Here is an 11,777-nt window from a genome sequence, read left to right as displayed (position 1 = left end):
ATTCTCAGCGTCCATCTCACAGCAAGAATTTACACATGACCACATGGGGGCGCTGTCTCACAACTTTAACCACATGTTTGTATTCATATGTTGTGAATACAAAGAGTACATTGTACAAAACCAATAAGCACATCTAAATGATATAAAGAATAATAATAATGAAGAAATAGTCAATAAATGTGAGATTGTCTGCTACATTCCTGGATATACCATCAATTATACATCATATACTAAGTCAACACTAAAACAGCTTTAAATTATTATTTATTAAAACAAGTGACAGATAGGATGGAGCTATGACAGTATTATTATTACATTTAGTCGACGCTCACACAACGAGGAATATCACAGAATGCCCAGTTTCCTGTTTTCAAGAGTGTCACTTCCATTCACACAACCGTCTTAAATAAAAATGAAAGGAATACAAAATCCTGCTTTTAATAAATAAAGAAACAGAAGCGCAGGCCTGTTAGTAATTACACATGATCAGGACTAAAATGCAAGAATATAGCATCAGTAATTGACATTAATGCGCAGCTATAAATGGATATCAGCCGTTCACTCCATTCTGTTGAGAAAATAAAGAAATAACATTGAATGAAAGATAGCTTATACGAACCCCGTCAACCAATAATATTAAACAGGCCTGAGTTATATGAAAAAAGAAAAATCAGTCTGATCGTAATTGGTTGGCTTATAATATGAACATGATTATTTTAGCAGCACTGGTACGCTCATGATTAAATAACTGATTGTAAAATTCTGGCAAAATAAAATGTATTGACTGTAAGATGATGCAATTAAAATTTTGACAAAGTGACTGAAATTTGGCAAAAACTAGAGGTAAACATGATTGATGTAGGAAAGTAGGTGAAAGAGGCACAGAGCTGTTAATGAGGGGGTGACAGGGACTTCTCAGAGTTATATCCGCCAACATCTAAACCACAGTCATCATTTCCAGCTGAGTCAATAAGTCTCTCTCCTCTTCCCCCTCCTCCTATCATCCTGCCATCATCCTCCTCTTCGTCCTCTTCCTCCTCGTCCTCATCCACATCCTGCTCCTTGCGGGACGTTCTTTCCGTCTTGGGTCCTTTGCATATCTTCAGGTGACGGGTGAGGTGGTATTTGGTGAGGAAAGCTTTGTGGCATTTCTCGCAGACAAAGTCTCTCCGGCCCTCGTGAGAGTTCATGTGTTTCTTCAGGTGGTTGGTCTTGAGGAAATGTTTGTTGCACTTCGGGCACTGAATCCGCCGTTCACTGTTGCGTTTGCGGAGTAAACCGGGGGGGAAAAAGAAACACCAGTTATTAGACACAAGACACACACATTACAACAATTAAACTTATAAAAGATGTTTACTTGTTGTACATAAAAAATAAAGTTACATACTGCGTGTGAGAGAACATGTGCTGTTTTAGATCATGTTTCCTGATGAAAGCCCGGTCACAGAGGTCACACTTGAGTTTCTCTGCACCGGTGTGGATGAGCATATGCGACGCCACGTGGGATTTCTGTGTGAACGACTTCTCACAAACTGTGCATCTGTAGTTCTTCTGACCTGTTGGTGGAAAAAAAAGAGAGAGAGAGAGAGCGAGACAGTCAATAAAGTAATATGCATGGAGTGATATCTATGTGCTGAACTGAACTGAACTAGATTAACTGGATTGTATTGGATGAACTGGATTGAATTTAATTTAATTTGTATTTGGATAGTACAATAGATAGTAACAGATCTTCATAAAATATCTCAGAAGATGAAAATGTTTTAAAAGGACTGGGGTAAAAAATGTTTAAGGGAATGTGTCATGCATATTTTTAGTCAATATTTTTATTCTAGAGCTAAACTGGAATATCTTTGCATGGTGTACAGTTTTAAGCAGCTTCTATCTGAAACAGGCTCCTGTCTCTTTAAGGCCAGAAACAAAACTACATACTAGGGATGTCCCGATCCGATATTTGGATCGGATCGGCCGCCGATATTAGCAGAAAATGCATATCAATATCGGATCGGCCTGCACGGGAAAATCCCGATCCGGACTCCCGATCCAGTTTGTTTTCAAAACTCCAGTCCGTGTTTTCCAGCGCACCGATGTAGGTAATCCATTCCAGTTTTTTTCAGCTTTTCCCCCCAAATCCGGTCCGCGTTTTTCAGCACACCTAGCGACCTGTCCAGCATCCCACTATTTATTTTCTACTCAGCTTTTTTGTGTGTTTTGCTTTTTTATACAGTTTACAATATTGTTTGCACTGATGGCTTTTTAAGCCTTGGTTTACACTCTTGTTGTTCAAGAGCAGAGCATTGATGCCAATTCAGTTTGTGTGGTTAATTGACTATTTATTATTTTGTCTATTTTGTGTTTATTTAACCCTGTTAAGAATAAACAGGTCAGCTTCTCATTACCAACCATTGTGGATTATTCAAACTAACCTAATTAAGTTGGCTAGTTGTTCTTAAGAGTAAAACCCTTTTCAACATGAGTATAACAACAAAATAAGTAAATATCTTTAATCTTTAATACATGCTTGGATCGGCCGGTATCGGTATCGGCCTATGCTAAAAGCTACAATATCGGTATCGGATCGGAAGTGCAAAAAGCTGGATCGGGACATCCCTACTACATACAGTGCATCCGGAAAGTATTCACACCCCTTCACTTTCCCCACATTTTGTTATGTTACAGCTTTATTCCAAATTGGATTAAATACCTTTTTTTTCTCATCGGTCTACACACAGTACCCCATAATGACAAAGCGAAAAAGGTTTTTTACAAGGTTTTTTTTGCAAATGTATTCAAATAAAAAACTGAAATATTGCATGTACATAAGTATTCACACCCTTTACTCAGTACTTTGTTGAGGCACCCTTGGCAGCGATTACAGCCTCAAGTCTTTTTGGGTATGAAGCTACAAGCTTGGCATACCTGTACTTGGAGTATTTCTCCCATTCTTCTCTGCAGATCCTCTCAAGCTCTATCAGTACTGAGAAAATGGTGTGAATACTTATGTACATGCGATATTTCAGTTTTTTTATTTTTAATACATTTGCAAGAATTTCTAAAAAACCTTTTTCGCTTTGTCATTATGGGGTATTGTGTTTAGATTGACAAGGAAAAAAAAGGAATTTAATCCATTTTGGAATAAAGCTGTAACATAACAAAATGTGGGGTAAGTGAAGGGGTGTGAATACTTTCCGGATGCATTGTATATCCGTTCACGTGTGTTTGTTATCCTTGTACGTACCTGTGTGAATCTTGAGGTGCATCCTGAGATTGCTGGGGTCACTAAAAGCCTTGCTGCAGTATTCACACTTGTGAGGCTTCATTCCCACATGCCCCATGAAGTGCACGTTAAGTTTAGTGGATGTGATGAAGGCTCGTGAACACATGCTGCACTTGAATTTCTTCTCCCGTGCGTGGCCCTGACCTTTAGAGTTTGTTCTAGAGGTAACGTTGTTAGCGTTCCTATTACCGCTGCTCCTATCACCGTTTGTTTGTCCAGCAGCGTGGGTGTGACAGGGCCACGGCGACGAGGAGGAGCTTGAGGTCCCATTGGTCAGCTTCTCTTCCTGGTGAGTGTGTTGCTGTTGCTGTGGTTGTTGCTCTTGCTGCTGCTGCTGCTGCTGCTGCTGTGTTAGTTGCTGCTGAGAGTGGTCCTGCTGCGATGGGCTGTGGCTGTGCGGTGGAGGTTGGTTATGGCTGTGGTTACTGTTATGGCTATTAAGATGAGACTTGAGCTCAGAAAAGGAGGAGCACTCTTTGCCACAATGGCAGATCTGGCCCTCAGGCACCTGAGGAATGCCTGTGGAGACGTAACAGATAATACAGTGGTCAATAAGAGTTAATAGACCATATCGGTAACGGATGTGTCATCATGTGAGTCACATCTCACCCATCAGCCTGCAGTAGTCTCTGCTGTAGTAGAAGAGCAGCTCCTGGTCCGGGTGGATCTCTGTGGTGGTACAGAAGAACAGTTTACCGTTGGCAGGGTAGGCCACCAGATTCTGCTCGTCACGGGTCCTTAACACAAACACACACACACACATTTTAACAACATATTGCATCTAAAGTTATACAGTACTATTTTCGTTAATACATACACAGGTTGCTGTGAACATAATGTACTGTTTTCTACAATATCATTATAATTGTCCGCTGTAGTTATTTGTTGCAGCTACAATCACAATATAGATCTGCGCATATTTTAACACTTAACACAATAAAGCTACACCTCCATTATGTTCTGTGTCATACCTTGCCTTGCGGACAAAAATCATCCAGTTGCATTCATTTTCATCTGTTGTCACGATGTAGAACTCCAGCACATTGTTGTGGTACATCTGTGAAGGAGAAACAGTTTCATGTACTCATCGTGGTTTTTGCATCAACTCTGACAAACCACAGTCCAACCAAAGCCACCGCACTGACCTTCCATAGCTGAGGTGTGTCTTTTTCTGGCCAATCAGAGAGATCCACGTTGCTACAGTGCTGGCCAACCATTGGTCCGAAGCAGGTCCTCGGAGGAATAACGTCCCGTGCATAAACTCCTAAGAGGAAACATGAGAACATTTTGTCAGCGTGCTTGTTAAGGTTTACGGGTAATAATCTAATATGGTCTACCAAACTTGTTTCTGTTGACACATGCTTTACACTACTCAAAAAAAATATTTAAAATATTTAAATGAGACATCTACCTACCTCTGACATAAAATAATGTAACAGGTGCCAAACTTTAACAACTCCTGAAAACTTTGTTTAAGGAGGTTCATTTTCTTACCAAGCGGTTCGTCAGCAACTGAGATGCGAAGGCATAGCGGACGTGGGAGAGAGAGGCGAGCCCGGCTCTGGATGGGCGTGTCAGGGATGAAGGTGACTGGGCCGTGCTCTGGGCAGTCTGAGGTATATGAACGCTCGCATAGTGTGCACCCTGATAAATGATGACAACACAAAAATCTAAAGGTAAGAGTTATTTGGATCACTTAATAGTGTCAAGTGCTTCCTGTACATCATCTCAATTTAATCAATGACTGCTTTTTACAACTGTCTGAAGAAGCGATAATCAATACACACTCACAAATGGTGTAAGCAGTGACCATGTTCTCCTTGTTGGATGTCGAATCCTCGAGCTGCAGGCTGGAGTTGACCAGCACCAGGTTGTTTTCTGGCCCCAGCGACACCTCTGCAGTGATGGGGGACACATTTACTGCCTCCAGCCCCATCCCAGAGTGCCCATGGAGGGACACTGGCTCCAGCTGTCCCTGGCTGGCCATGGAGCTAGTGAGCACCACACTGACAACGCCTGAGTTCAGCTCCCCGTTTGTGTGAAGCTGCTCTCCGAGTCCTCCTGCCCCTCCTCCCCCAGCGTTGCCCACTCGCCCCCCCATATGATCCTGCTCCATCACCACTGGTAGCTCGAGCACGGGGGGTCCATGCAGGGGCATCACCCCACCAGAGGAGTCCACCCCAGTCAGGCCCTCGTGCTGCTGAGGCTGCCTTCCCCCTCCGAGCTGCTGCTGGTTGTCGGCCACCACCCCGACCCCGTCCATGGTGGCCAGCTCCTCTCCCATCCGGTCAGGGGACATGGGGCTGCTGACACGCGACTCCATGGTCAACCCTGTGGAGTCCAGCTCATGTGCGGCGGCCTGGTGGAGGTCTCCCTGGCCACTGACATGTCTGGAATCCATGGGCACCAGGCCCTGCTCCAGTGGGCCTCCAGGGCCACTGTAGGGGTCCAGACCTGAAGGATTGTTGCTGGCCACAGACAGGGTCCCATCCATGTTAAGGCTGCTGGGGTGAATGTACTGAGGCGGTGGACGGTCGGCCAGATAAGACAGGATACCTTTAGCAACAAAGAGATCAAGCAGTCTGGGTTCAACATCAAGCAACACAGCACAACTATCAGGCTGACTTAAAATTCATACAGCACCTGGCAATATGTGTCGAAAGTAGCTGCTATCGAGGTGGGGGTACGGAGGGGGTGGCAAGGAGTAGTTCCTCTCCGGCAGGCCGCACATCACTCCCCTGTCCCCCAGAGGACCCATGGGTAACATCAGCGACAGAGCAGAGGGGAGGGAGCCCAGGGAAGGACCCAGGCTGGGGATGGCCACTGGCATACCTGCACCATAATAAAAACAATTACGTTTATATTAACATGTATTTACAGTATGTCAGTGCGGAACACAGGAGAAATATAGTTAAAGAATTTAGAGTTAAAGAATAGACTATACAGATATACATTCATTACACCTAACATATGTCTGGAGGGGACAAGGGAGAAGTAGTAGATGTAATTTTATTGATTTTAACAAGATAATTGAAATATTTTTTTGTGGGGGGAAAACATATAAGACACAAATTATTATTTAAAGTACAATATTTCCACACATCTTAAAATATGTCTGTAGGGGATCTTTATATGAAATGTTTTCTTGGTCTGGGTGGAACACATCACATGACAGTTTGAGCAAACAGGCTTGGTAGTAGTGCCTTCATACCTGGGGTGGGAATGGGGTTGTGTGTGGGGGAGGTGGTCAGACCCAGGTGGCTGGCACTCACTGAGGGCACACTGAGCTGGTCCATGCCCACAGGACTCAGGTTCATGTCATTCATCCTGAACAAACAACACAGGCAACCCAAATAATAAAGCAAATAATCAGCTGTTTTCTTTTTTGGGGCTGTAAGACATACATTCAGACAAGCTGGGACTGGTACAGGAGACAGATTATAGTCGACAATTCACAAAGGAAACGATTCATAATTGTTTAGATGAGCTCCTGTGTGTCATTGACAGAATATTAACAAGTACAAATGCGACCTACGTATGCAGTGTTAGCCATATTAGCTCACCTGAAATCAACAACAGTTGTCCATCAGTAACCGTGTGCCATTTAAATGGGTCTCCCTGTGAAATAAAAGACCCGGCATGAAAACAGCTTGAGCCATCTGTACAGTCATCGCATCTGCCACACCTGTCTTATTTAAAAATCTGACATTGTGCTTCAGTTAGCTGACACTTCATCCAGAGTTGTTTGCAACAGCAGCCACTTTAATACACTGCTAACTCAACATTAGCCTAGCTGACTAGCTCTATAAATAGTCAAAACTGAGAAAGCTCAAGTGTTTCGGCTCGCTAAAAGTACAGATAACCTCGCTACCATCGTATATGATGCTTCGTTGTAAAACTACAGTTTATCTGAAAGGTAAGATTCCTTAAAAACAGAAACATACCGACACAATAGCTCCCTGAACAGGGCCATGACAACATACTGCCCTCCTGCGCGTGCGCACTAAGGAGAGTGCTTGGAGCCATGTTCCGCTGATCTCAGCTCAGTTTTTCTGTCCTCCAAACTGCTGAGGCTCCAAATGAAAAAAAAATAATGTTACTTTTTACATTTTAAATGATCCCATCCAGACCTGCTTGAAGATTAAGTAATCTGCTTTTAATGATGATTTTTTTTCCATAAAAAGAGTTAAAAGATCTTGTTGAAATCCTTAAAATTACATCTACTCATTCTCCCTTATTAAAAAAAAAATAGAATCTATAAATATTTTTCATTTCAAAACTTTAACTAGCTATGTTAGACATAATATGTGCCCCTCATTATTGTAAAGTCCATTCTCAGTGTATAGTGTACTGGAGGCTTCACGTTTCCACATCACATCACCAGATTTGTGTGTGTGTTTGTGAGTTTAACTGATTTTTTTCCAGGCCATCTTCAAATTTAAGAGATCGTCTTCTGCATTTGCGGTTTTTCTTGCATTGATTTTTATATCCAGCACAAACATCATTTGCATAAAGGATTGGCTTTAAGCAATGGAAAGTTGCAGGAGTTTTATAATCCAACAGACTTTTCTAACTAATAACAACTGCAAAAACACTTCTTTCGATAATGAGAAATGTAGCAGATAAATAAATCACATGGGACATGACCCAGAAGTCAAATAAAATTGTGTGCAAACTCAGGTGGAGTCCCTCATCATCATGAACTGTTATGAACTGTGGATGCATGATTGCCTCTCACGGGTGTTACATCCTGTGTTTTAGCCTATAGGGGCTAAAAGTTAAATATAAAGATAAATGTGATTATGGAACATTTTCATGTTAACTGAAAAATGTGATGATGATGATGATGATCTGTTTAAAAGAGTGTACTATTTCAATAGAATAAATCCTAATCTCAGTTATTCACTTCATTTATGTTAACAAAATCACATTCACCATTCAAGGTAACTGAATTCATTTAAATTGTACAGCAATGTGGTGAAATTGCAACATAGACCAAAAAAATGATAAATTCATTGGAAATTGGAAGATATTTATTATGTGCAATTATCTTTTTCATTATTTCCTGTATTTCACTGTATGTGTTAATGTGGGTAAAAATAAGTTGGTCAAATTATGCTCACCACACTAAAAAGCATCTTTTTCAGTTTAATTTCGCAGGAGTATTATCACAGTATATTTAATTCCCCCATACACTCTTTTCAGCTTTTTGTCACCATGTTTCATCTTTCTGTGCATTTCACCTTCAAATGATCACTTTTTATAAAGCAAGATTATAATAATTTACTGAACTCTATTTGGATATTTTACATGATAACAAGTACAACAGCATGTATGTACAGCATGTCCCTGTGGAAAACAGGAGGAATATATTCAGGAAATTGAAGTCAAACGATGGACTATACAGCAATACATGCAGTATACACATTTAGGATTCTTTAGCATTTAAAGTCCCCCTCCCCTCAAAAATATGTTTTCCATCTTGTTCCTACTGTTGGATGTTTGATCTTCACTGTGCAGAATGATGCAGATTTGACACTGAAAGGCTGTTTTCACATTCAGCTGCTGAAAAAAGTAGGAAGTCAATATTTTAGTTTCACAATATCGTCACAGTGTTTTAAAATCCCCATTCACATTTTTCAGCTTAATATTAGTCATCAGGTTGTTTCATCATGATGTTTTTTTTTACATCTTTCTGTGTGGTTCACCTTTTATATCACCACTTTAATAAAGCTAGATGATTTACTGAACTCTATCTTTAAAATCCTGGCATCCTTAAAACGTGTCCTCATTGATATAAGTGATTCATTAGAATCATTGAGGTCAGGCATTATAAACCTGATATTTGCTTAAAAGCATTTTTTATGAGCAATACCTCACACTTTCAACGGAAGGAGGAAGACGTTATGTAAACAGCCTTATCTTGATGAGAAAGCTACATGGTGCATCTCCGCCCCAGATCACACCCACCTCTGCCTGTAGTCTCATAACCTCAACAAACAAGTTGTCACATAGACCAACTAAGTCCTGATCAAGGAGAGTCTACTCATAACAGATTACACTAGACATTCAGTCCCAAAGTGGCGAGGTTTAAAAGGAAACTCTTGCACAAGACACGACATGATTTTGAGGAGACTCTGACATTTGGGTAAGTTGCATTGATTACAGTTCATTTGACTTTTGTGAACAAGTTATTTGCATGTATTTTAGTGTATATTAAATATGTCTTCCTTTTGGTTCTTAGAGGGATGTCTTATCATCACAAAGACTTCATGGAGCATATGCCATACGTCCCTCCACTGGCTCTGCACGGCATCTCCATGGATAACAGCGCAGCGCACTACAAGGATGCCCTTCGGCTCGGACTCCCCTTCCACCTGGATGCGGCATACTTCGACCCTGTGCACGGCCAGAGATTGCCCTACAGACGATTACCCTATTTCCCCTTTCACGGACAAAGTGTGTGTGATTTTTCCTTTGAGCCCGCGTTCATCCGGAAAAGGAACGAAAGAGAGAGGCACCGGGTGCGCTGCGTAAACGAAGGTTACGCACGGCTCAGGGAGCATCTTCCGCAGGAGTTTGAGGACAAGCGGCTCAGCAAGGTGGAGACTCTGCGGGCGGCCATCGACTATATCAAACACCTTCAAAGCCTGCTGGAATTAAACGTGTCCGGGATGGAGATGCCACTTGCAGATGTGCGCAACCTTGTGCCACTGCCGCAGAGGACAGACTGCAACAGTGATGGAGAATCCAAAACCGGCCTCAGCGACAGTGGGGAGATTATTTACTAGCGTTTTATTCTCTCTTTGTGATCTGCTGTACATGACAGAAAGTTAAAAAAAAACACATAATAAATGAAAAAAATAATGTAGATGAACCTACTGGTGAAAAACTCTTGTGCATGAAACTTGTATTACTACAGTAAAATGTGCCATTAATAAAAAAATACTGTAAATGAGTAAAACATGCGTAGTTGACAAAATACCACTGTCTTTCATTCAATATAATCTGTAAATTGAGTTTACACATAGTTTATTTGGAGAGAAAAATCAATTGTTTTTAGTATAGAAATTCATGAACAGTATGTGAAACAAAATAATCTAAACCCTAAAGTCACCCAAATGAAGAATGAATCAAGTTTTAGGTTTAGATTACTGTTACTGTACATCACATTTTTGTTGATGGATGTCGTGTGCCTTACGATATTATCAATTGGGTCACTGGTAGCTTTTTATTTGTTGACACACTCTTTTCACAGCACACTTTTTGTCTTATAAAAGCAGGAAAGGCACAGGTAGAGTTAATAATATTAATGATGACTGTTTTACATTTAGGTGAATCAGTTCCAGGAATCCAGTACTGTACATGCTCACTCTCTGACATGGTTTACTGGGACAATTAATGGAATAAAGTGAATGTTATTATTTCCAGCTGTGCTTTTCCTTCTATTTAAAATGTGTGCTGTGAAAATGTTTTTTATATTCAGTGGCGTGACACTGCAAACACTGAATTACTGAAAATGCATTCATTTTAAAGAAGTCAGTGTACAAAGTCTTTACCATATTGTGAAATTCTGGCCAAGTTATTCTGACATTCATTACAGACTAGCAAAGAAGTGTTTGTCAAGGTGTACAAGTGAATATAGCTGTGAAAAGCCTTATTCAGACTACACAGTATATAGAATTAAGATGTGTACACATCAAACCTTCATTTGGGAGATATAAAACACATTTTGTTTTGTATAAAATGTTATTCTTGTGAACTTAAACAGCTTAATTATGATAATTTCAGATTGAATTATACAATTCTATTAAACCAATAAACCAACAATAGAAAGCTGATGCAACAATGAGATTTCACACAAACTTTTTGTGCAGACTAGTAAAAGGCATGAATTAACTCATTTCAAACGACTTGTGTATTCTCTTAGATCCTACGAATGCACCAGTACTAATGTGAAATATCATCTAATGTACAGTGATATGCATTTACTTTAATGACAATGAACGAACAACTACCTGAACAGCTCATCCAGTGTTTGTCCAAACTCATGGAAGCACAAACACACATTATGATGTTGTTGCTGTAAACTCTGAAAAGCTACTCTATTCACTATACTTTGCATAATGTCACCTTCTCAATGTGTGCCACCTGATTGTCTGCAACACTCATGCACAGGTGCACGGGTGCAGGTAATTACATTAATTAGTGACTCAGCTCCAGAAATACCCCAAAATACACTGCAGACATTAATTGTGTTATTAATTACACCTGTTATTTTCCTGCTATATGACTTATTTAAAATATCTGTCATGAACAAAGTCTGACCTGTGTGAAACTGACACTCTACTGTCTCTTTTTAGTTAATTGAAATGAATGTTATACAGGCTTAACTGATCCCCAAAGCACAGAATAAGCATCTCAAACCAGAAAGTGTCTATTCTGAAGAAAGTCTCTCTTGTTTTGGTTACCTGAGTGCTCTTCAAAGACCACCTACTTA

The 11,777-nt window shown here is 40.6% G+C and overlaps 1 protein-coding gene across 1 annotated transcript; it reads right to left on the bottom strand.

Annotated features, from left to right (window-relative positions):
• Positions 1-282: 282 nt before the first annotated feature.
• prdm4 (PR domain containing 4) lies at positions 283-7,349 on the bottom strand. The gene is made up of 12 exons (XM_062443646.1): positions 7,222-7,349; positions 6,841-6,895; positions 6,489-6,604; positions 5,921-6,109; positions 5,069-5,833; positions 4,772-4,921; positions 4,423-4,541; positions 4,249-4,334; positions 3,887-4,014; positions 3,239-3,796; positions 1,388-1,556; positions 283-1,257 (listed from the first exon to the last, which is right to left on the bottom strand). The coding sequence occupies exons 3-12, from the start codon at positions 6,601-6,603 to the stop codon at positions 891-893; spliced, it is 2,646 nt and encodes an 881-aa protein (XP_062299630.1). The 5' UTR covers position 6,604; positions 6,841-6,895; positions 7,222-7,349; the 3' UTR covers positions 283-890.
• Between the last annotated feature and the right edge of the window lie 4,428 nt (positions 7,350-11,777).

The sequence above is a fragment of the Scomber scombrus genome, chromosome 22 (assembly GCF_963691925.1).
Source record: "Scomber scombrus chromosome 22, fScoSco1.1, whole genome shotgun sequence".
NCBI lineage: Eukaryota > Metazoa > Chordata > Actinopteri > Scombriformes > Scombridae > Scomber > Scomber scombrus.
The sequence above is the reverse complement of the archived record's forward strand: the minus strand, read 5'-3'. Positions and strand labels throughout refer to the sequence as shown.